A 19,844-nucleotide genomic window follows, 5' to 3' on the forward strand; every position below is an offset into this window, starting at 1 on the left:
ATTAAACGAACAGGTTACTCATCAGTTACTCAGTACTTGAGTAGTTTTTTCACAACATACTTTTTACTTTTACTCAAGTAAATACTTGGGTGACTACTCCTTACTTTTACTTGAGTAATACATCTCTAAAGTAACAGTACTCTTACTTGAGTATGATTTCCGGCTACTCTACCCACCTCTGTCCATCACCAATAACAATCAATACATTTCAATTATGAATAAGTGCAACTAACTGGCTGATGAGCAGCAGGTCCACCTCGGCGGGGTCGATCAGGTCGATGTAAGGCAGCGCATCCATGCCCTCCAGACCTGGGTGGATCCCACAGTCCAGCTGCAACGCAACACTCATCAATGACGTCACATTATGTCACGTGATGACCAAAAAACAGACTAGTCGGTACCATAATTTTTCTTCCTTTAAATTCCAAGATGATGCAGGACCTTCCCACCTCTTGCCCTGCTCCACTACACACACACACGCATAAATATTGAAAAAGGGTTCACATTTAGGGAAAAAATATATAAATGAACAGTGACGCGGAAGTCGTTAATCAAATAACACATTTGGAAAAAAATACATTTAAATCAACAGACTCATTGTACTCAAACTGAAAGAAAGAAAGAAAACTTTTGGACTCACAGCGGACGAATAAGCAGCTGATCACTTTCCTCGGCAGGAACTATTATCTCCTGTTTGCGTTTCGTTGCCATGTTTGTTGCAGTAAAACGATGAACAATAACATGAATTCAACACTTCTATCGAGGCACGATTCCGCCACAAATTTTGCTCTGCGCTACTTCCGCTGTTTTTCTTCTTCTTTGGTGGTGCCGTACGCGCTTGCCACCCTGTGGACACAATGGTTTCCTACATGCTCCTGTCAATGAGTCGTGCCATGATCAATGAAACAAAAGAAAACATGTTGTCTTTTGTCGTGCTTTGTCTTCTCTACTAAGACAAAGACGATAGATTAAAGTGAAGATAATTCCAGGTTTTCGTTGGACGTCAAAGTTATGTGAAGTGAAAGGCTGTGGGCGTGGCCTACATATTTCGGTCTCCTGGGAAGTGAAGCAGAGTAAGACGTCTCCCTGGCAGCGAGCACGGAGGGACGTGACGGAGCACGCGCCTCACCTGGACGGAAATACACCTGAGGAATAATCGGAACAAAATCACTGGGAACTCTTAGTCAAGTATCCTCTGTGTGTGTGGTATGTGTGTGTGTGTGTGTGTAAGTGTATTGGATGTTTATGTAAGGGGAGAGTCCAGGTGTTCGCGCCCCACCTGGGGCTGCTCTCGTCACTTCTCTTTTCCGGGTTCGAACTCCCTACTCCACCATGCCGGACGTGATCAGCGTCACCGAGTTCGTTGGTGAGTGCAATGAGGACTACAAGGCCCCCACCACCTCCAACTTCTCCACGCGGATGTCCCACTGCAGGAACACCGTGTCTGCTTTGGAGGAGGTAAGAGGACAGTGGCGCACTGCGCATTGGTCAGGACGCAGAGGTCAGAGGTCATGCATGTAAACGTGCCTGACAATGTAAAACTTCACAGGAAGTGTCATGTGATAACCATGTTACATCGCAACAGGAAGTACAACTTCCCCATCCTGTCATATGCTGGGAAGAAGCACTTCACTCTTCTGTCCACTTGTTTTCTCTCTCTGTGTGTGTGTGTGTGTGTGTGTGTGTGTGTGTGTGTGTGTGTGTGTGTGTGTGTGTGTGTGTGTGTGTGTGTGTGTGTGTGTGTGTGTGTGTGTGTGTGTCTTGAAATGTAACTGGGTCTGCATGTAAGTGTGTTTATATGTAAGTGCATGTAAATGTGTGTAAGTGTGTTTATATTTAAGTGTGTTCAGAGGTATGGTGTGTATGCATGTATATAAGTGGCTGTAACCCAGCGGGCACAAGACATTGATACAAAGTTGAGTTGGGAAATTGTGTTGGATGTAAATATAAACGGAATACAATGATTTGCAAATTCTTTTCAACCCATATTCAATTGAATGCACTACAAAGACAAGATATTTCATGTTCAAACTCAAACTTTTTTTTTTTTTTTCAAATAATAATTAATTTAGAATTTAATGGCTGCAACACGTGCCAAAGTAGTTGGGAAAGGGCATGTTCACCACTGTGTTACATGACCTTTCCTTTTAACAACACTCAGTAAACGTTTGGGAACTGAGGAGACACATTTTTTAAGCTTCTCAGGTGGAATTCTTTCCCATTCTTGCTTGATGTACAGCTTAAGTTGTTCAACAGTCCGGGGTCTCCGTTGTGGTATTTTAGGCTTCATAATGCGCCACACATTTTCAATGGGAGACAGGTCTGGACTACAGGCAGGCCAGTCTAGTACCCGCACTCTTTTACTATGAAGCCACGTTGATGTAACACGTGGCTTGGCATTGTCTTGCTGAAATAAGCAGGGGCGTCCATGGTAACGTTGCTTGGATGGCAACATATGTTGCTCCAAAACCTGTATGTACTTTTCAGCATTAATGGCGCCTTCACAGATGTGTAAGTTACCCATGTCTTGGGCACTAATACACCCCCATACCATCACATATGCTGGCTTTTCAACTTTGCGCCTATAACAATCCGGATGGTTTCTTTTCCTCTTTGGTCCGGAGGACACAACGTCCACAGTTTCCAAAAACAATTTGAAATGTGGACTCGTCAGACCACAGAACACTTTTCTACTTTGTATCAGTCCATCTTAGATGAGCTCAGGCCCAGCAAAGCCGACGGCGTTTCTGGGTGTTGTTGATAAACGGTTTTCGCCTTGCATAGGAGAGTTTTAACTTGCACTTACAGATGTAGCGACCAACTGTAGTTACTGACAGTGGGTTTCTGAAGTGTTCCTGAGCCCATGTAGTGATATCCTTTACACACTGATGTCGCTTGTTGATTCAGTACAGCCTGAGGGATCGAAGGTCACAGGCTCAGCTGCTTACGTGCAGTGATTTCTCCAGATTCTTTGAACCCTTTGATGATATTACGGACCGTAGATGGTGAAATCCCTAAATTCCTTGCAATAGCTGGTTGAGAAAGGGTTATCTTAAACTGTTCAACAATTTGCTCACGCATTTGTTGACAAAATGGTGAACCTCGCCCCATCCTTGTTTGTGAATGACTGAGCATTTCATGGAATCTACTTTATACCCAATCATGGCACCCACCTGTTCCCAATTTGCCTGTTCACCTGTGGGAGGTTCCAAATAAGTGTTTGATGAGCATTCCTCAACTTTATCAGTATTTATTGCCACCTTTTCCAACTTCTTTGTCACGTGTTGCTGGCATCAAATTCTAAAGTTAATGATTATTTGCAAAAAAAACCTTTTTTCAGTTTGAACATCAAATATGTTGTCTTTGTAGCATATTCAACTGAATATGGGTTGAAAATGATTTGCAAATCCTTGTATTCCGTTTATATTTACATCTAACACAATTTCCCAACTCATATGGAAACAAGGTTTGTACATACATATCCTTTAAAACTTACCTTGAAACAACGTTGTAAAATAATTGTATTAGTAAATTGAGACAACGTGAATTGTTTAACGTGGACCCCGACTTAAACAAGTTGAAAAACTTATTCGGCTGTTACCATTTAGTGGTCAATTGTACGGAATATGTACTGTACTGTGCAATCTACTAATAAAAGTTTCAATCAATCAATCAATCGTTTATTTCCAACGTTGGATCCTTGTTGTTGGTTGGGGAATGACCAAATTTCAATGGTCGAATCAACAACACAACATGACATTGAATAAACATTGTCAAAAGTATGTTGTTTCAACATAGTATTTGTGTTGTAGAATTTTGGTGTGGAAATGATCAAAATTCAATGGTCAAATCAACATCAGAACCCAACATTGATTAAACGTAGTCAAAAAGCATGTTGTTTCAACGTTATGTTTGCGTTGCTCAACGTCAGGACCTAATAAGCTCTCAACGTTGTTTTAATGTCTTGTGCCTGCTGGGAAGTGTGTTTGTATGTAAGTGTATTTATGTGTAAATGTTTTTAAATGTGTATATATACGAATAAAGGTGTAAATGTCTGTGTTTAAATGTAAGTATGTATATGTAAGTGAATGTAATGGAGTTTGCATGTAATTTTGTTTACATGTAAGTGTGTTTTAAACGTAGGTGGACGTAAGTGTTTACATGTAAGTTTGTTTAAATGTGTGTATTTAAATTTAAGTATATATGTTTTAAATGTAAATGTATGTATAAGTAAGTGTGTTTTAAAGTGTGTATGTAAGCATATTTAAGTGTAAGTGTATTATGAAGTAAGTGTATATGTAAGTGTGTTTGACTATGTGTGCGTGTGAATAAGCCAGTGTGAGGTGACTTGATGATTACAAAGATAAAAGCCTCATGACTGTGGGTGTGTGTGTGTGTGTCTGTGTGTGTGTGTGTGTGTGTGTGTGTGTGTGTGTGTGTGTGTGTGTGTGTGTGTGTGTGTGTGTGTGTGTGTGTGTGTGTGTGTCTCTCTCCAGGTTCTGGATGTGGAGCGCTCGGTTTTGTCCAAACTGAAGAAGGCAATGAAGTCTGTGTACACATCTGGTCTGAGTAAGATGCTCACCTAATCCTCCTTTTTTACATACATATAAGTTGCCATGGCAATAGCATTAATACACGCACGCTTACTTGTTAGAAGTGCTTCCAGCATGGCGGGCAGGCAGCGTCTGGCCTGTAGAACATTCCCATCATACCTGCTCATGTCCCAGCATGCTAAGGGCACAGCTTCCATCATCACAGCAAATGGGAATAACCGCTTGTGTGTGTGTGTGTGTGTGTGTGTGTGTGTGTGTGTGTGTGTGTGTGTGTGTGTGTGTGTGTGTGTGTGTGTGTGTGTGTTTCGCAGCACATGTAGAGCACGAGGAGCAGTACGTGCACGCCATGGAGAAGTTGGGTGACAACTGTGTCTGCAACGAGGATACAGAGGTTGGCTCCGCCTTCATTAAGTTTGCCATTTTCACCAAAGAGCTTGCAGCGCTTTTCAAAAACCTGGTGAGGGTCTACAAATCGCCCACCCACCCCACTTGCTGTCATCACGGCAAAGCTCGGACGTGACTGATGAGACTTACTATTGGCAGATGCAAAACATGAACAACATCATCTCCTTCCCGCTGGACAGTCTGCTAAAAGGGGACCTGCGGGGCGTCAAGGGGGTGTGTCCTCTCAACGCTACATGCTAACAGGAAGCGCTTACCTGATGATTGAGCTCATGTGACATGTTTCCTCAGGACCTGAAGAAGCCTTTCGACAAGGCCTGGAAAGACTACGAGACCAAACTGTAAGCGCCACGCTGCTGGCCTTTTATCTTCACTGTGGGATTTTATTGTGAAAGTGCTGCTCATCTTGACCTCTGACCATTGCAGGTCCAAGTTGGAGAAGGAGAAGCGCGAACATGCCAAGCAGCATGGCATGATCCGCACAGAATTCAGTGGCGGAGAGATCGCCGAGGAGATGGAGAAGGAACGCCGCATGTTCCAATTGAACATGTGTGAGGTGAGGTCAGAAGTCACTCTCAGGAACTAACAGAAAGTGACATACAATGCTCTTCTCTAGTACTTGCTGAGAGTCAACGACATCAAAATGAAGAAAAGTGTGGACTTCCTGCAGAACCTCATCAAGTATTTCCACGCTCAGTGCAAGTATGATGTCAACCATCCTGTCAATGATCTGTCACTCATCCTGTGTATGATCCTGTCACTCATCCTGTCAATGAACCTGTCAATCATTCTGTTAACGATCCCGTTAATAATTCTGTCAATGAACCTGTCAATTGTCATGTCAATCTTCCTGGAAACCTTCCTGTCAATTGTCTGTCAGTCATCCTGTCAATGGTACAGTCACTCAACCTGGCAACCATCCTGTCAATCATCCTGTCAATCATCTTGTTAATGATCCTGTCAATAATCCTGTCAATTTTCATGTCCATCTTCCTATCAACTATTCTGTCAATCGTCTCACTAATCTTTCTGTCAGCCATCTTGTCAGATATCTGTCAATCATCCTGTCAATCTTACTGGCAATCATCCTCTCAGTCTTCCTGTCAATGATCTTGTCAATTATCCGTCACTCATCCTGTCAATTTTCTGTGACTCATCCTGTCAATGAGCCTGGCAGCCATCTTGTCAATCCTCTTGTTAACGATCCTGTGAATTATCCTGTCGGTAAAACCTGTCAATTGTCATGTCAATCTTCCTGGCAATCATCCTGTTAACAATCCTGTAAATGAACCTGTCAATTTTCATGTCTATCCTCCTGTCAACTATCCTGTCAATCCTCCTGTCTATCTTCCTGTCAACTATCTTGTCAGTTATTTGTCACTCACCCTGTCAATCTTACTGGCAATCATCCTCTCAGTCTTCCTGTCAAAGATCCTGTCAACTATCTGTCACTCATACGGTCAATCTTCCTGTCAACAACCCTGTCAATCTTCTTCTAAATGATCCTCTCAATCATCCTGTCAATCATCTGGTCAATCTTTCTCTCAACCATCCTGTCAATCTTACTGTCACTAATCCTGTCAATTGTCCTGTCAATCATCTGTCACTAATTCTAGTATCCAATGAGCTTTATTGTCATAGCAGTCCACATGAGATGGCTCAAAATATAGGACCCGAGGTCCCAGATTTAGGTAATAGGTGATAGTAATAGATTATAAATAGAATATAATAGACAGAAAAATAGAATCGATTGTGATGCTGACCCTGAAGTGCAAATAGAATATAAAAACAATGACAGCAATCCAAGCCAAATAAAAGACCAGTTTAGCACAGTTGGTACACATGTGCAAGTTAAGTGTTCCTTGTGCAGAAAGGAATCTGAGTTCTGCAGTCTCACAGTCTTAACATTGATTCTCTTATCCATTCCACTTAGCCTATCAATTATCTGTAACTAATCACTGTCAATCATCTTGTGACATTTACATGTCGGGCTCAGTTTTTTCCAGGACGGGTTGAAGGCCGTGGAGAGTCTCAAACCATCCGTTGAGAAAATGGCGTCCGAGCTGACGGCGGTGAGGATAGTGCCATCATATTTATTTGGCCTTTAACCTTTGTCTGAGGTGTGTGTTTTCCCGTCCAGATTAAACAGACGCAAGATGGCGAAAGGAAACAGTTGAGTCAGCTCAGAGATGTCCTTAAGGCAGCGCTGCAGTCGGAAACCAGAGAGGTGGCTGCTTTGGATTGACGTGCAAGCCAACAAATAGCAGCTCACGTGGGCACTAACCCCTGTGTGTGATTGACAGGAGACCCCTGCCAAGCAGAAAGCTGGATACAGTCTTCACCAGCTGCAGGGGAACAAGGCTCACGGAACTGAGCGCTGCGGAGTCCTGTACAAGAAGAGCGATGGGTGCGTCACCACGTGCGCATGCCATAATGCAGCAGCCAATATGGCCGCCTTTAGCATGCTCATAAAGTTGTTCTGTGTCGTCTAGGTTGACGAAAATGTGGCAGAAAAGGAAGTGCTCTGTGAAAAATGGCTTCTTGACCATCTGCCACTCCACGGTAAGCCCCGCCCACTAGCTACTTTGGTCGTTTGATATTTTGCTCAAATCAGGAGGAGCTTAAGGCACGTCTTAGAAATGTTACAAGCCACAATGTAACAGTGGGAAGAGTTTTACTTTGATTGACACCAACGAGTGTTTGCTCTTTCAGACAAACCGTCCACCTGCCAAACTCAACCTGCTTACCTGTCAAGTAAAGAAGAACCCGGATGACAAGAAGAACTTTGACTTGATCTCACGTGAGCACCAAACACAGCTACAACATGACTAGAACATGACCAGAGCACCGCTAAATCTGGAATACTGCTTTCACACAACTAGAACACATCTAGAAGGACCAGACACTAGTGGAAATCTGGAGCACAACCAAACACTGCTAGAATATGGCTTTCACATGACTAGAACACCGTTTAGAACAGGAGTAGAACAAAGCTGGAGACTAGAACACAGTACATAGTAGTGCTGGGAAGGTGTCCAAGGTGTGTTTGGTGTCTCCTCAGATGACAGGACGTATCACTTCCAAGCAGAAGACGAGGCTGATTGTCAGATGTGAGTATCCTGAAGTTTGACACTTGACCTATGACAGGCCTGACCCCTGACCTGTGAGGTGCCGCGTGTTGCAGCTGGGTGTCAGTTCTTCAGAACAGCAAAGAAGAGGCTCTGAACAAAGCGTTTAAAGGAGACCAGGACGAGGAGGACAACATCGTGCAGGAGCTCACCAAAGCCATAGTGCAGGAAGTGAAGAAGATCAGCGGCAACAACGTCTGCTGCGACTGCAGCGCTCTTGGTGAAGACCATGCTAGCAACGCTTGCTCTAGTACTTCTTTAGATCTAGAACCGAGCTAAAGTACTAAAAAGGCTTCCCTAAAAAGGCGAAAGCCTAACCAATATTTTAAAAAGGCTGATTTCCTTCCTGCAGATCCCACGTGGCTATCCACCAACCTCGGGGTGCTGATCTGCATTGAGTGCTCAGGGATCCACAGAGAAATGGGAGTCCACTACTCCAGAATCCAGAGTCTGGACCTGGATGTCCTAGGAACGTCCGAATTGCTGGTGACTGTCTCCATTTGTCCAACATTTGAATCATGAATTATTGATGAGGCTATTGATAAGCATAAGAGTGTGGAGACCCCCTCCTAAAAGTGAACCTGTACTGTATCAGCTGGCCAAGAACGTGGGAAACACCAGCTTCAATGACATAATGGAGGTGGCGCTTTCTGCAAAGGGCGTGTCCAAACCTGACCCGTGTAGCGACATGTGAGTGAGCGTGCAGCGTTCCAAGAATCCACGGATAACTGGACCATTCTGCTTGTGCTTCCCATCTGTAGGCAGACCAGGAAGGACTACATCACCGCTAAGTACATAGACAAGCGCTTTGTACGTCCACTATGTGCTGATGCCGAGACCCGCCTAGAGGTTCTGTACCAGGCCGTCCGGAACCGAGACATCCTGTCCCTGATCCAGGTGCATGCCGAGGGCGTGGACCTGATGGAGGCTGTTCCGCAAGCCAATGAGCATGTAAGTTCCATTTTTCCCAGTCTGTCTTTCCCAATCGTCTGTAGAGATGATAATTGTGGTCCATAAATGTGACAACAGGAGTCTGGAGAGACAGTGCTCCATCTGGCAGTCCGCATGGGGGACAGAAACTCTCTTCACATGGTTGACTTTCTTGCACAGAACAGGTAGAGTCACAAGATGACTTATTCTGTCAGTAATAATGCTAACAATGCCAACGGGGTTTGTGTAGCACCAGCTTGGACAAGCAGACGTCCAAAGGAAGCACCGCGCTTCATTACTGCTGCTTGACAGACAACAGTGAAAGTCTCAAACTTCTACTGCGAGGGAAAGCTGCCGTAAACATCAGTAAGTGTGCCAGCACCATGCTAACCCTCAGTGTCTAATGTTAGCGTTACGTTAGCCTTACACTACTGTGTGTGCAGCCAACGAGGGCGGTGAAACACCGCTGGACATCGCCAGACGACTTGGACATTCGCAGTGTGAAGACCTGGTGAGTCACCACCACAAACTAAAGCTAAGTTAGTTAATGACTCAGCAATGCTAAGGTTAAGCTAAGCTAGTTAGTGACTCAGTAAAGTTAAGCTAAAGCTAAGCTAATTAGTGACTCAGCATAGCTAATCGAAAGTTAAGGTATAGTCAGTCAGCAAAGCTATGCTAAAGTTAAGGTTGTTAGTGACTCAGCAATGCTAACTTTAAACTAAGCTAGTTAGTGACTCAGCAATGCTAAGCTATAGCTAAGCTTGTTGGTGACTCAGCAATGCTCTGGTAATTAGTGACTCAAGCAGTGAAGAGCAATGCTAAGCTTAGATCGGGGTGTCAGAAGTGCAAGCCAAAGGCCATTTTCAGCCTGTGAGCGTTTTTTGAAATTGGCTCTCGACCTGTTCTGAAAATTGAATGTATTCAACACTAACAACTGGTTTGTCACATATAGCTCAAAAGCGAATCAGTTGTTTAATTTCAAATATCTTAGGCTGACCATACGGCCTCTTTTCCCCGGACATGTCCTCTTTTGCGGGGGTGTCCGGGCGGGGTTTCTTAAATGCCTCAAATGTCCGGCATTTTGAATTAGGGTTGCGTGTATTTTCAATGTACGTCCAGAGTTAAGTTAAGAAGGGGTTAAAAAAAAAACTGAAGGTGCGCGCACGTAGCAACATTCGTGAGGGAGGGGCAGAGACAGAGAGCGAGAGAGCTAGTGAGTGGAGAGACAGACATGAGAACAAGAAATGCCTAAACATAAATGCAACTTCACGGATGATTTGCGGGAAAAGTATTCGTGTTTTCGTCCTGGCCGTGACACATGGAAAGCAGAATGCACTGTGTGCAAAGCGGCAACGTATGTATCTGTGGCAAATAAAGGGGCTTAAAGATCTACAAGCCCATATCGACACTACAAAGCACAAAACAGCTGTGCAGGGCGAGAGCTCGTCTGCTGTTTTTTGTTTAAATTTAATTAACTTGTTTTGAGGCATTATTTATGTTTACATTATATACAAGAGGTTATTTTGAATATTTCTACCTCTGCACTTTTTTTTCCAAAACTGTGAATGTTACAGAATATAAGTGTGACTTATTTTGTTATACTGTCAACCAGTGTTGGCGTTAACACACTTTTTGTGTCTTTTTAACGCATTGAAATCAGAAAGGACGCAGATTATTAATTTTAAATTTATTTTTTTTACCATTTGTGGCCTACAGCTAATGTTTTAAAGGCCCACGGCACATTCTAAAAATACTATTAAAATTAACAAAAACATAACAAAAGTGAAATAAAAAAGCTTAAAGGTGAAATGTAATTTGGAAAAAGTTGCAATGTTGACTAATAAAACAAAGCTGTATTTTTTTTTTTTCAAACGGTCATTGTTATGTTATTATGAATTATTGACCTATCAAAGGTTCCGATTACTTCACATCAAATATTCCACTTTGAAAAATATTTTTGGTAAAAGATTTTGCATATTTTGTGTGTTTGCCATAAAAAACATAGTTTTGTTTGACAAAAAAGGGCGGAAAACAAAAAAACAACATAAAAAAAACTAAAACATTTTGAAATGAGGAATAGATCCGAAGTTGATGTAGACTCCAGAGATTTAAGCGTTAAATATAAAATGTATGTATGCCCTGGCACACCATTATCATCATTTCATGACCCAAGCAAAACACTTTTTACACTTTTATACTGAAATAAATACACCTACAACTTATTAAATAAAACATAGAAAAACTAGCAGCAGTGGTAAAGTTTAGATCCATGAAGGAAAAAAGAAAGTGAATGAATGTTTATAACTGAATACATTTACATATGTATACACATTTGTTTTCTTTTGTATTATCTTTTTTAATGAATTAAGTAACGTTTATGACAACCTTTTTCCAAAACACGATATAAAATGTGAGATATAACAGGATAATGCATACATTTGTCATTTGTTTTCAAAACGCTTACAAAAAAGTGGGACCCCAAATATTTACTGTGGGACCCCATTTTTATGACTTGATGGGGTCCTTGGGACCCCATTTTGAAAATTCCTAGCGCCAACACTGCTGTCAACAGAGGAGAAAAAATGCTTTATTTAAAAACATATATTATTTATAAAGCAAGTTCGAGTATCATTGGCAAATTTTCACCTAGTCCCGGCCTTGGCGTGCTGCCCGCCTTGGCACGCATATATGTGTCCTCTTTTTGGGATTTCAGAATATGGTCAGCCTACTTTAATTGTTTTTGTTATTGTTATGTACAAAATTTATCAAAGTAGCCTCTGCGTTTTTTAATTTTTTAGTATGTGTATGGAAGTATTATTGTAGCAAAATTATTTGCAAACATGTATTTCAACCTGTACGTGTGTAATCCAATTCACGTGTGTGTTATAATGTATATCAACCTGTCTGTATATCAATCTCTGTGTGTGTAATCAGATCTGCATGTGTGTGTTTTAAGTTTTCTGTCTGTATTATGATTTGTCAGTGTATAAAAAAATATCTTTATTTCGTTCGGCGTGTGTGTAAAAAAAAATGTGTTGGCGAATTTAGACGTGTATGAAGCAGGAATTACCCTATTGGCTGTTTTTTTACGCGTGATTTTTGCGACACTTCTGCCATGTACGACTTGTCAGTCTTTACTGCGATTTGAATGTGTAAAACGATTGGTCTGTTACTCCCTCTTGCCTTTCCTTATACTCACCACAAGTCGGCGCCTTGCAGCCACACACACTTGTGTTGTGGTTAAAGCCAAGATGGACTTTTCGTCACTTGCTGTAAATAAAAGTTTTTGTTTTTTTTAGCAGTAACTTAGTTGTCAGAAGTATTTTTTGTATAAATAAGTTATGATACAATGATATTGTTGAGTGTTGAGTGCTTCTTTAAATAATCCACCTCGTATTAGGAAACATTTATTAAGAATCCCATCGTCGTGTTGTGCTCAACAGATCGATAAACTGTCACATACAAACTCCTAAACCAATAAAGTTAGCACGTTGTGCAAATCGTAAATAAAAACAGAATACAATGATTTGCAAATCCTTTTCAACCTATATTCAATTGAATTGACTGCAAAGAAAAGATACTAAACGTTCGAACAGGAAAACTTTATTTTTTGCAAATATTAGGTAATTTGGAATTTGATGCCTGCAACAAGTTTTAAAAAAAGCTGGCACAAGTGGCAAAAAAGACTGAGAAAGTTGAGGAATGCTCATCAAACACTTATTGGGAACATCCCACAGGTGAACAGGCTCATTGGGAATAGGTGGGTGCCATGATTGAGTATAAAAGCAGCTTCCATGAAATTCTCAGTCATTCACAAACAAGGATGGGGCGAGGGTCACCACTTTGTCAACAAATGCGTGAGCAAATTGTTGAACAGTTTAAGAACAGCATTTCTCAACGAGCTATTGCAAGGAATTTAGGGATTTCACCATCTACGGTCCGTAATATCATCAAAAGTTTCAGAGAATCTGGATAAATCCCTGCACGTAAGTGTGTATCAGTGTGACATCAGTGTGTAAAGGAAATCACCACATGGGCTCAAGAACTTTTCAGAAAACCACTGTCAGCAACTATAGTTCATCGTTACATTTGTAAGTGCAAGTTAAAACTCTACTATGCAAAGCGAAAGCCATTTATCAACAACACCCAGAAATGCTGCCGGCTTCGCTGGGCCCGAGCTCATCTAAGATGGACTGATGCAAAGTGGAAAAGTGTACTGTGGTCTGACGAGTCCACATTTCAAATAGTTTTTGGAAACTGTGAACGTCGTGTCCTCCGGACCAAAAAGGAAAAGAAGCATCCGGATTGTTATAGGCGCAAAGTTCAAAAGCCAGCATCTGTGATGGTATGGGGGTGTATTAGTGCCGAAGGCATGGGTTACTTACACATTTGTGAAGGCACCATTAATGCTGAAAGGTACATACAGGTTTTGGAATAACATATGTTGCCATCCAAGCGTTATCATGGATGCCCCTGCTTATTAAAGCAAGACAATACCAAGCCACGTGTTACAACAGCGTGGCTTCATAGTAAAAGAGTGCGGGTACTAGACTGGCCTGTCTGTAGTCCAGACCTGTCTCTCATTGAAAATGTGTGGTGCAATATGAAGCCTAAAATACCACAACGGAGACCTAAGCTGTACATCAACAAAGAATGGGAAAAAAATCCACCTGAAAAACTTCAAAAATTAGTCTCCTCAGTTCCCAAAAGTTTACTGAGTGTTGTTAAAAGGAAAGGCCATGTAACACAGTGATAAAAATGACCCAAATGTGCCAACTTTTATGTAATGTGTTGCTGCCATTAAATTCTAAGTTAATGATTATTTGCAAAAGAAAATTAAGTTTCTTAGTTTGAACATTAAATATCATGTCTTTACAGTGTATTCAATTGAATACAAGTTGAAAAGGATTTGCTAATCATTGTATTCTGTTTTTATTTATGAATTACACAATGTGCCAACTTTATTGGTTTTCCAGTACAGCCCCTCAGACTGTGCGACGCGAATCCTCTTCATTAATGAGGCGTTTTGTCTCTCCACCTCACCATTGGCCTGAGCCCACTTAGGTGTGGTTTTCACATGCTGAATTCTGTTCTCTTGGCGGAATGCTTGAAATAGTGCAGACCTGTATTGGGGCCCACAATCTGAACGAAAAGAAAGAGGAAGTCCGTGTCTGCTGAAGCCATATTGAATATTTAATGAATAAAGTATCTAAATATGTCTGTTTACTCTCAAAATTGACGCACTTTCTTCCTCTTAACACTCTCCTAATTCTGTATCGGACTCTATTTGAACCACATATAAACTATCGCAATGTCGTATTTGTAACACGTATCCTAGTTATCTTAAAAAACTGGAGATTCTTCTGAAGAAAGCCATATGTGTTATAATAATGGACAAACTTAAATGCTCCCTCAGATCCTTTTTTTTATAGGTACAATCTTCTAAAGCTTACTGAGTGCAACAGATTCCATAGTGCTTGAATTATGTATAACGTAGTATATGGATTAAATTCTAGACTCTGCCAGCTCATTCCAGTGACCACTCCTTTTCATAGAAATAACACCAGAAGTAAACCTTTATAAAGTGTACAAGCTTTAGTATAGCCTGTAGAGGCCCAATGATCTAGAATGAAATTGATAGCCTTATAAAAGTATCACATTCTTTAAATATTTTTAAAAAGTGTTTTAAGTAAAATGTATTGCTATGTTATGCTTAGTATATTTAGCACACCCCTCATGGCTGAGGATTTCCCATTAGTCGCATAATTTTGGTCTTGACCTACGTATGTATGATAAGATTATCTCAAATCTTCAAGATCCAACTTTTTAATCAAATTTGAATAATAGGATATTGAGACTGATTTGGTGGACTTAAAAGTTCCTTATTTATAAATGTCAATCTGTTGGTAGGTTGGTATGAATTTGTAAATGGGTATTGGGTGGGTAGATTATGAAAATAATTGTATTGTACTGTATTTTGTATATTATATGTTGATGTATATTTTAACTGTGGGTCCCTATCCATAAACTGTATGCTTCTATGGATTACCTTTTTGCAGAACAGACTCTGATATTAACAAAATAAACAATAATGTAATAAAAAATTATGTCTAATTGGTAATGGGTCTAGTAGGCCAGTGGCTAAGTCCTGCCATGGCCAATCTGGGAGTGCTGTGGGTCTCAAAGGTTCAGGCACATCTGGCCTTGACACTATTTGGCACCCGTGACATGACTTCACATGCTCCTCTGCAGCTTTATCCATACCTGGCCATCACCCCTTACTCCTGAGGTGTTGCTTAGTGCCCACAATGCTCAAGTGTCCCTCATGAGCCAACTCCAGGGCCCTGTTTCTGAGTGAATGTGACAGTACAATGCGTGTCCCCCTTAATACCAACTGTCCAGTGACACACAGTTCATACGCGAATTGCGTGAACACTTGGCACTTGTCAGAACATCTACTCTGTATAGCACATCTCAGATCCCTGAGTTCCACTTCAGTTGCAAAAGGCCTCCTCTATCTCTCTGGTGGTCAGTGCTTGTGGAGTAGCCTGTGTGGCAACAAAACAAACATATTCCTCCGCTCCATGCTTATGATGCCCTTCTGTCGTGCTCTCTCCCAGCAATCGCGACAGAAGATCTGCAATGTTGTCCTTTCCAGGTATGTGGATTACCCTGAACTCATATGGTTGAAGTCGCAGCACCCACCATTCAATACGGGCACATGGCTGAGCGGTCGGACTGTAGATGGCCTCCAAAGCCTTGTGATCCATCACCTAGTCAAACTTTTTGCCATAAATGTAGGAGTGTAGCCTCTCGCTTGTTCAAACCAAGGCGAGGGCCTCTCGCTCAGTTTGTGAGCATCTACGTTCACAGTCAGACAGGCTCCTGCTTACATAACATATGGGCACCAATCACTGTCGTTGCTGCTGTACTAAGACTTCTCCTATTCTTACTGGTCCTGCATTTGCTAGTAGGGGCGTCTTTGTCAGAGTATGCCAGCGTGCCAGCCTCAGCCAACTTTTCCTTCAGCACTTTAAATACGTTTTTTTGCTCTTGCCCAAATATGAAGGTTGTGTCCTTCTTGGTCAGCCTCCGCAGTGGCTCGGATATGCTAGCAAACTGTGGTATGAAACAGGACGAATATCCCGCCAGACCAAGGAAACTTCGAGTTTCAGAGGCGTTCTCTGGCTCTTGTGCCTCTGCTATTGCGCTCACCCTTTCAGTGGTGGGCCTACACCCTTCTGAGAAAGTAACCTGCCCATGAAAACAAGCTTGTCCATGTTGAACTGACACTTATCCTTGTTTAAAGTCAGTCCACAGCCCTCCAACCTTTTCAGAACTGCGTTTGTCATGAGTTTCCGAGTCTGGGGCGTGAGCAACAATGTCATTTGAAATATTTTCCACCCCCTCACTGCCCGCTGTGGCCTTTGCAACTTCGCGTTGATACTGTTCACTGGCAGATGAAACACCCATTATGAGTCTCTTGTACCTGTATATCCGTGTTCACAGCAAACGTAGTGATAGCCCGGGACTTTGGCGTAAGCTCTAGTTGGTGGTAGCCCCATTTCAGATCTAATTTGCTGAAAATGGCAGACCCGTTTATTCCCTGCAAAAGCTCATCCACCGTGGAGATTGGATATCTCCCCCTAATGATAACGGTATTAGCCTTTCTCATGTGAAGACACATTCTAATGTCATCCCTATTTCTTTTTGGTGTCACCACCACAGGGTTCAATTTAGGGTTAATTCCTGCTTTACACACAATTTTTTCACACACGCCATTAGAAATACGGACAGACAGAAATATTTTTACACAGAGACAAATCCTAATACAGACAGACATTTTTTTTTTTTACACACAGACAAATCATAAAACTTAAAACACACACACGCAAATTTGATTACACACATGCAGAGATTGATATACAGACACACGCATTAGACATGTGAATTACACACACACAGATTGAGATACGTGTTTGCAAATAATTTTGCTACAATAATACTTCCACACCCCTGGCTTAGATGGTTATGATTTATTTGTTTTAGACATGTTTACCAAGTTACAGTACATTAAGGAACAGTCATTCATGTCGTTACATTTGCACATTTAAGCACATCTAAAAAGGAGTAGGAAGAAGCAAAGCTTATATTTAATCTTTCACCTTCTTCTCCTTGTCTTTTACTGATAGTTCATTCACAACATAACATTAAACATTTTACATTAAGTTCACTTTCTGTTTTAAAAAAGTGAATATGCTGGGGGGAAAAAATAACCTAACTTTTTGGTGACAGTCAATGAATGTTATGCATTACTTAATGTACAATCTGTTATTTTTGTAGTTGTTGGCTTCATATGCAACAAGTACTGTTAGTGACTCAGTAAGTTAAGAGTGAAGATTAACTAAGCTAGCCTTGTGTTTGCATGTCAGCTGACTCAGGCTCAGACAGGAAAGTTCAACGTGCACGTGCACGTGGAGTACGAATGGCGTCTTCATAACGACGACCTGGATGAGAGCGAGGACGAGCTGGAGGACAAGGTGAAAGACGGCAACGGCACATCACACGCCATGCGACGAGGGTCCTGACCCCCTCTTTCTCATCACCTAGCCTATTCCTTCCCGACGTGAGGAGCGTCCCATCAGCCTGTTTGTGGGCGGAGCTCGCGTGGTGCCGGGGCGGGACAGACACAGGCCTCAGATCCCCAGCATGATGATCAGCAATGAGACCTATGGCGCCGTACTGGACCTCCACCTGCCCCCTGGACCCACCCCTGCTCTGCCCCCCAGAGGTCCCGCCAGAGGTCAGAGCGCTACACTCATGTTTGTTTTCTCACAGCAGCTATCATGAAATATAATTGCACCAAGTACCTTGCAGGACATGGCAAAGATGTTGCCATGGAAACAATCGGAAGACAGCGCTCTTTGTCCGACCCCCCCAACCCGAACAGTGCTGAGAGAAACACTTCCGTGTACGGTGAGTCTCACTTCCTGACCACAAGCTACTCTCACCTCACGTGATTTCTAATGTCGCCACCCGCAGTTCTCCCCGCGGTTCCTGCCCCTACTCCTAAGGCCCCACCCGCTTTTCCTCCACCCCAACCCCCCGCACACAAGCACGACACACCTCCAGGACCCACATCATCCAGCAGGTAGGTTCTAGTCATAACAAATCTGAAGTGGTTCATGCTACCCCAGGGCAGCTGTGGCTACGAAAGTAGCTTACCACCACCAGGTGTGAATGAATGATGGGTTTTTAACATGTAAAGCGACTTTGGGTACTTAGAAAAGCGCTATGTAAATCCCAGGTATTATTATTATTATTATTATGTGTTGTGTACTTGTTCATAGTGGTCTGCACTGGTCTGAAATGGTCTTATGTGTAAATGAAGTGTTGATTTCAGGGCAGGTCCAAAGAGGGTACCTTTTAGAAGAGCACACAAAGGAGGTACACACATGCACCAACACACACATTATGTAGATCGCATGTGTGCTTCAGTGTCATGTGATCTTACATCACCATTATGTCATCATTTAGCTTCTCAGGCCCAGTCCCCATTGAGCTCTTCCCCCCCGACACCCAAACCAAGGACTACCTTCAGTGTGAGTACTCACTATCCCCATTATATGTGTGTGTGCGCTTCTAACAGTGTGTGTGTGTAGACATCTAGACCCAAGCGGGTGCGGGCCATCTACAAATGTTTGGCGGACCACGCAGACGAATTGACGTTCGAGGAAGGTGAGGTGATCGTCGTGGAGGGTGAGGAGGACAGCGAGTGGTGGGTGAGTACTTAGCCCCGCCCCATCGAAAGGGAGACAGAAAGTATTGGTGTGACCCAAGTCTCTGACTGAACGCTCTGTTGTTGTCCAGGTTGGACACATAGAAGAAGACCCTGCCAGACGAGGAGTCTTTCCTGTCACCTTTGTGCACTTCATCACAGAGTGACCACATCCTAGTCCTTCTGGTCATCCGGTCTTACTAGTCTTTTTAGTCCTTCTTACTAGTCCTCTGATCTTACTAGTCTTTCTGGTCCTTTTTCTGGTCCTCCTGTTTTACTAGTCTTTCTAGTCATTTCTAGTAGTCCTCCAGTCTTACTTGTCTTTCTAGTCATTTCTAGTAGTCCTCCAGTCTTACTAGTCTTTTTTTACTGGTCCTTCTGTTTTCCTAGTTTTTCTGGTCCTTTCTATTTGTCTTCCAGTCTTACTAGTCTGTTTTACTAGTCTTTCTAGTAGTCCTCCAGTCTTACTAGTCCTTTAAGTCCTTTTTACTGGTCCTTTTGTTTTACTAGTCTTTCTCGTCCTTTCTACCAGTCTTCCAGTCTTTCTAGTCCTCTACCTACTAGTCATGTAGTCGTCCTCAAGCTTTTCTCTCGTCTCCTGCTTGTTAGCATTAGCGCAGTTAAGATGTTGGTGTTGTCCGTGAGTAAGTGCTTCAATAAAGTAATACAACTTTTATTATGTGTCCTCTAAATACATGTTGGACATCACAATGTTGATGACAAAAATAATGACAACTTCATTGGCTGTAGCGCCCCTAGTTGTCAGTTGACAGAACATCAAGTTCTTCATGCCCTCAATTATGTAACTTTATATTTGTATTACATATGTGAAAAGCACACATCTACTTGACAATCTACTTCTACTGTATATTAGTTATATGTTACATAGCATGTTCTCTGTTAGTTATATATTATGTAATATATATTGTAATATACTATATCAGTTATGTAGTAGTAGATGTGTAATAATACAGTATTAGATGTAATATAGTGTGTGATATAGTACTGCATTTGATATAATATATTATCAGTTATATAGTATCAAATCCAGGC

At 42.0% G+C, this 19,844-nt stretch overlaps 2 protein-coding genes across 3 annotated transcripts in view; one reads left to right on the plus strand and one right to left on the minus strand.

The window, feature by feature from the left end:
* The window catches only part of cpsf3 (cleavage and polyadenylation specific factor 3), a 6,144-nt gene extending 4,725 nt beyond the window's left edge, over positions 1 to 1,419 (minus strand). Inside the window, exons 1-4 of the mRNA XM_062045184.1 lie at positions 1,280 to 1,419; positions 641 to 1,145; positions 402 to 465; positions 234 to 331 (exon numbers count right to left, since the gene is read on the minus strand). Of these exons, the coding sequence (XP_061901168.1) occupies positions 234 to 331; positions 402 to 465; positions 641 to 711 (233 nt within the window). The 5' untranslated portion in view covers positions 712 to 1,145; positions 1,280 to 1,419. The remainder of the gene's footprint in view (positions 1 to 233; positions 332 to 401; positions 466 to 640; positions 1,146 to 1,279) is intronic.
* asap2b (ArfGAP with SH3 domain, ankyrin repeat and PH domain 2b) lies at positions 907 to 19,468 on the plus strand. 2 transcript variants are annotated; one of them, XM_062045180.1, is made up of 28 exons: positions 907 to 1,458; positions 4,497 to 4,569; positions 4,865 to 5,010; positions 5,097 to 5,171; positions 5,247 to 5,296; positions 5,382 to 5,511; positions 5,572 to 5,657; positions 6,952 to 7,027; positions 7,096 to 7,182; positions 7,259 to 7,362; positions 7,448 to 7,517; positions 7,668 to 7,755; positions 8,017 to 8,065; positions 8,140 to 8,303; positions 8,436 to 8,569; positions 8,679 to 8,773; positions 8,845 to 9,034; positions 9,113 to 9,198; positions 9,264 to 9,379; positions 9,457 to 9,524; positions 17,446 to 17,553; positions 17,624 to 17,816; positions 17,891 to 17,989; positions 18,056 to 18,164; positions 18,405 to 18,460; positions 18,551 to 18,615; positions 18,676 to 18,795; positions 18,884 to 19,468. In XM_062045180.1, exons 1-28 carry the CDS (start codon positions 1,333 to 1,335, stop codon positions 18,956 to 18,958), a joined length of 2,838 nt encoding a protein of 945 aa, XP_061901164.1. In that variant the 5' UTR covers positions 907 to 1,332; the 3' UTR covers positions 18,959 to 19,468. The 2 variants fall into 2 exon arrangements, with proteins under 2 accessions (XP_061901164.1, XP_061901165.1); XM_062045181.1 differs by having other exon boundaries at positions 911 to 1,458; positions 18,417 to 18,460.
* The last annotated feature ends 376 nt before the right edge of the window (positions 19,469 to 19,844 follow it).

The sequence above is a fragment of the Entelurus aequoreus genome, linkage group LG04 (genome assembly GCF_033978785.1).
Source record: "Entelurus aequoreus isolate RoL-2023_Sb linkage group LG04, RoL_Eaeq_v1.1, whole genome shotgun sequence".
NCBI classification, from domain to species: Eukaryota; Metazoa; Chordata; class Actinopteri; order Syngnathiformes; family Syngnathidae; genus Entelurus; species Entelurus aequoreus.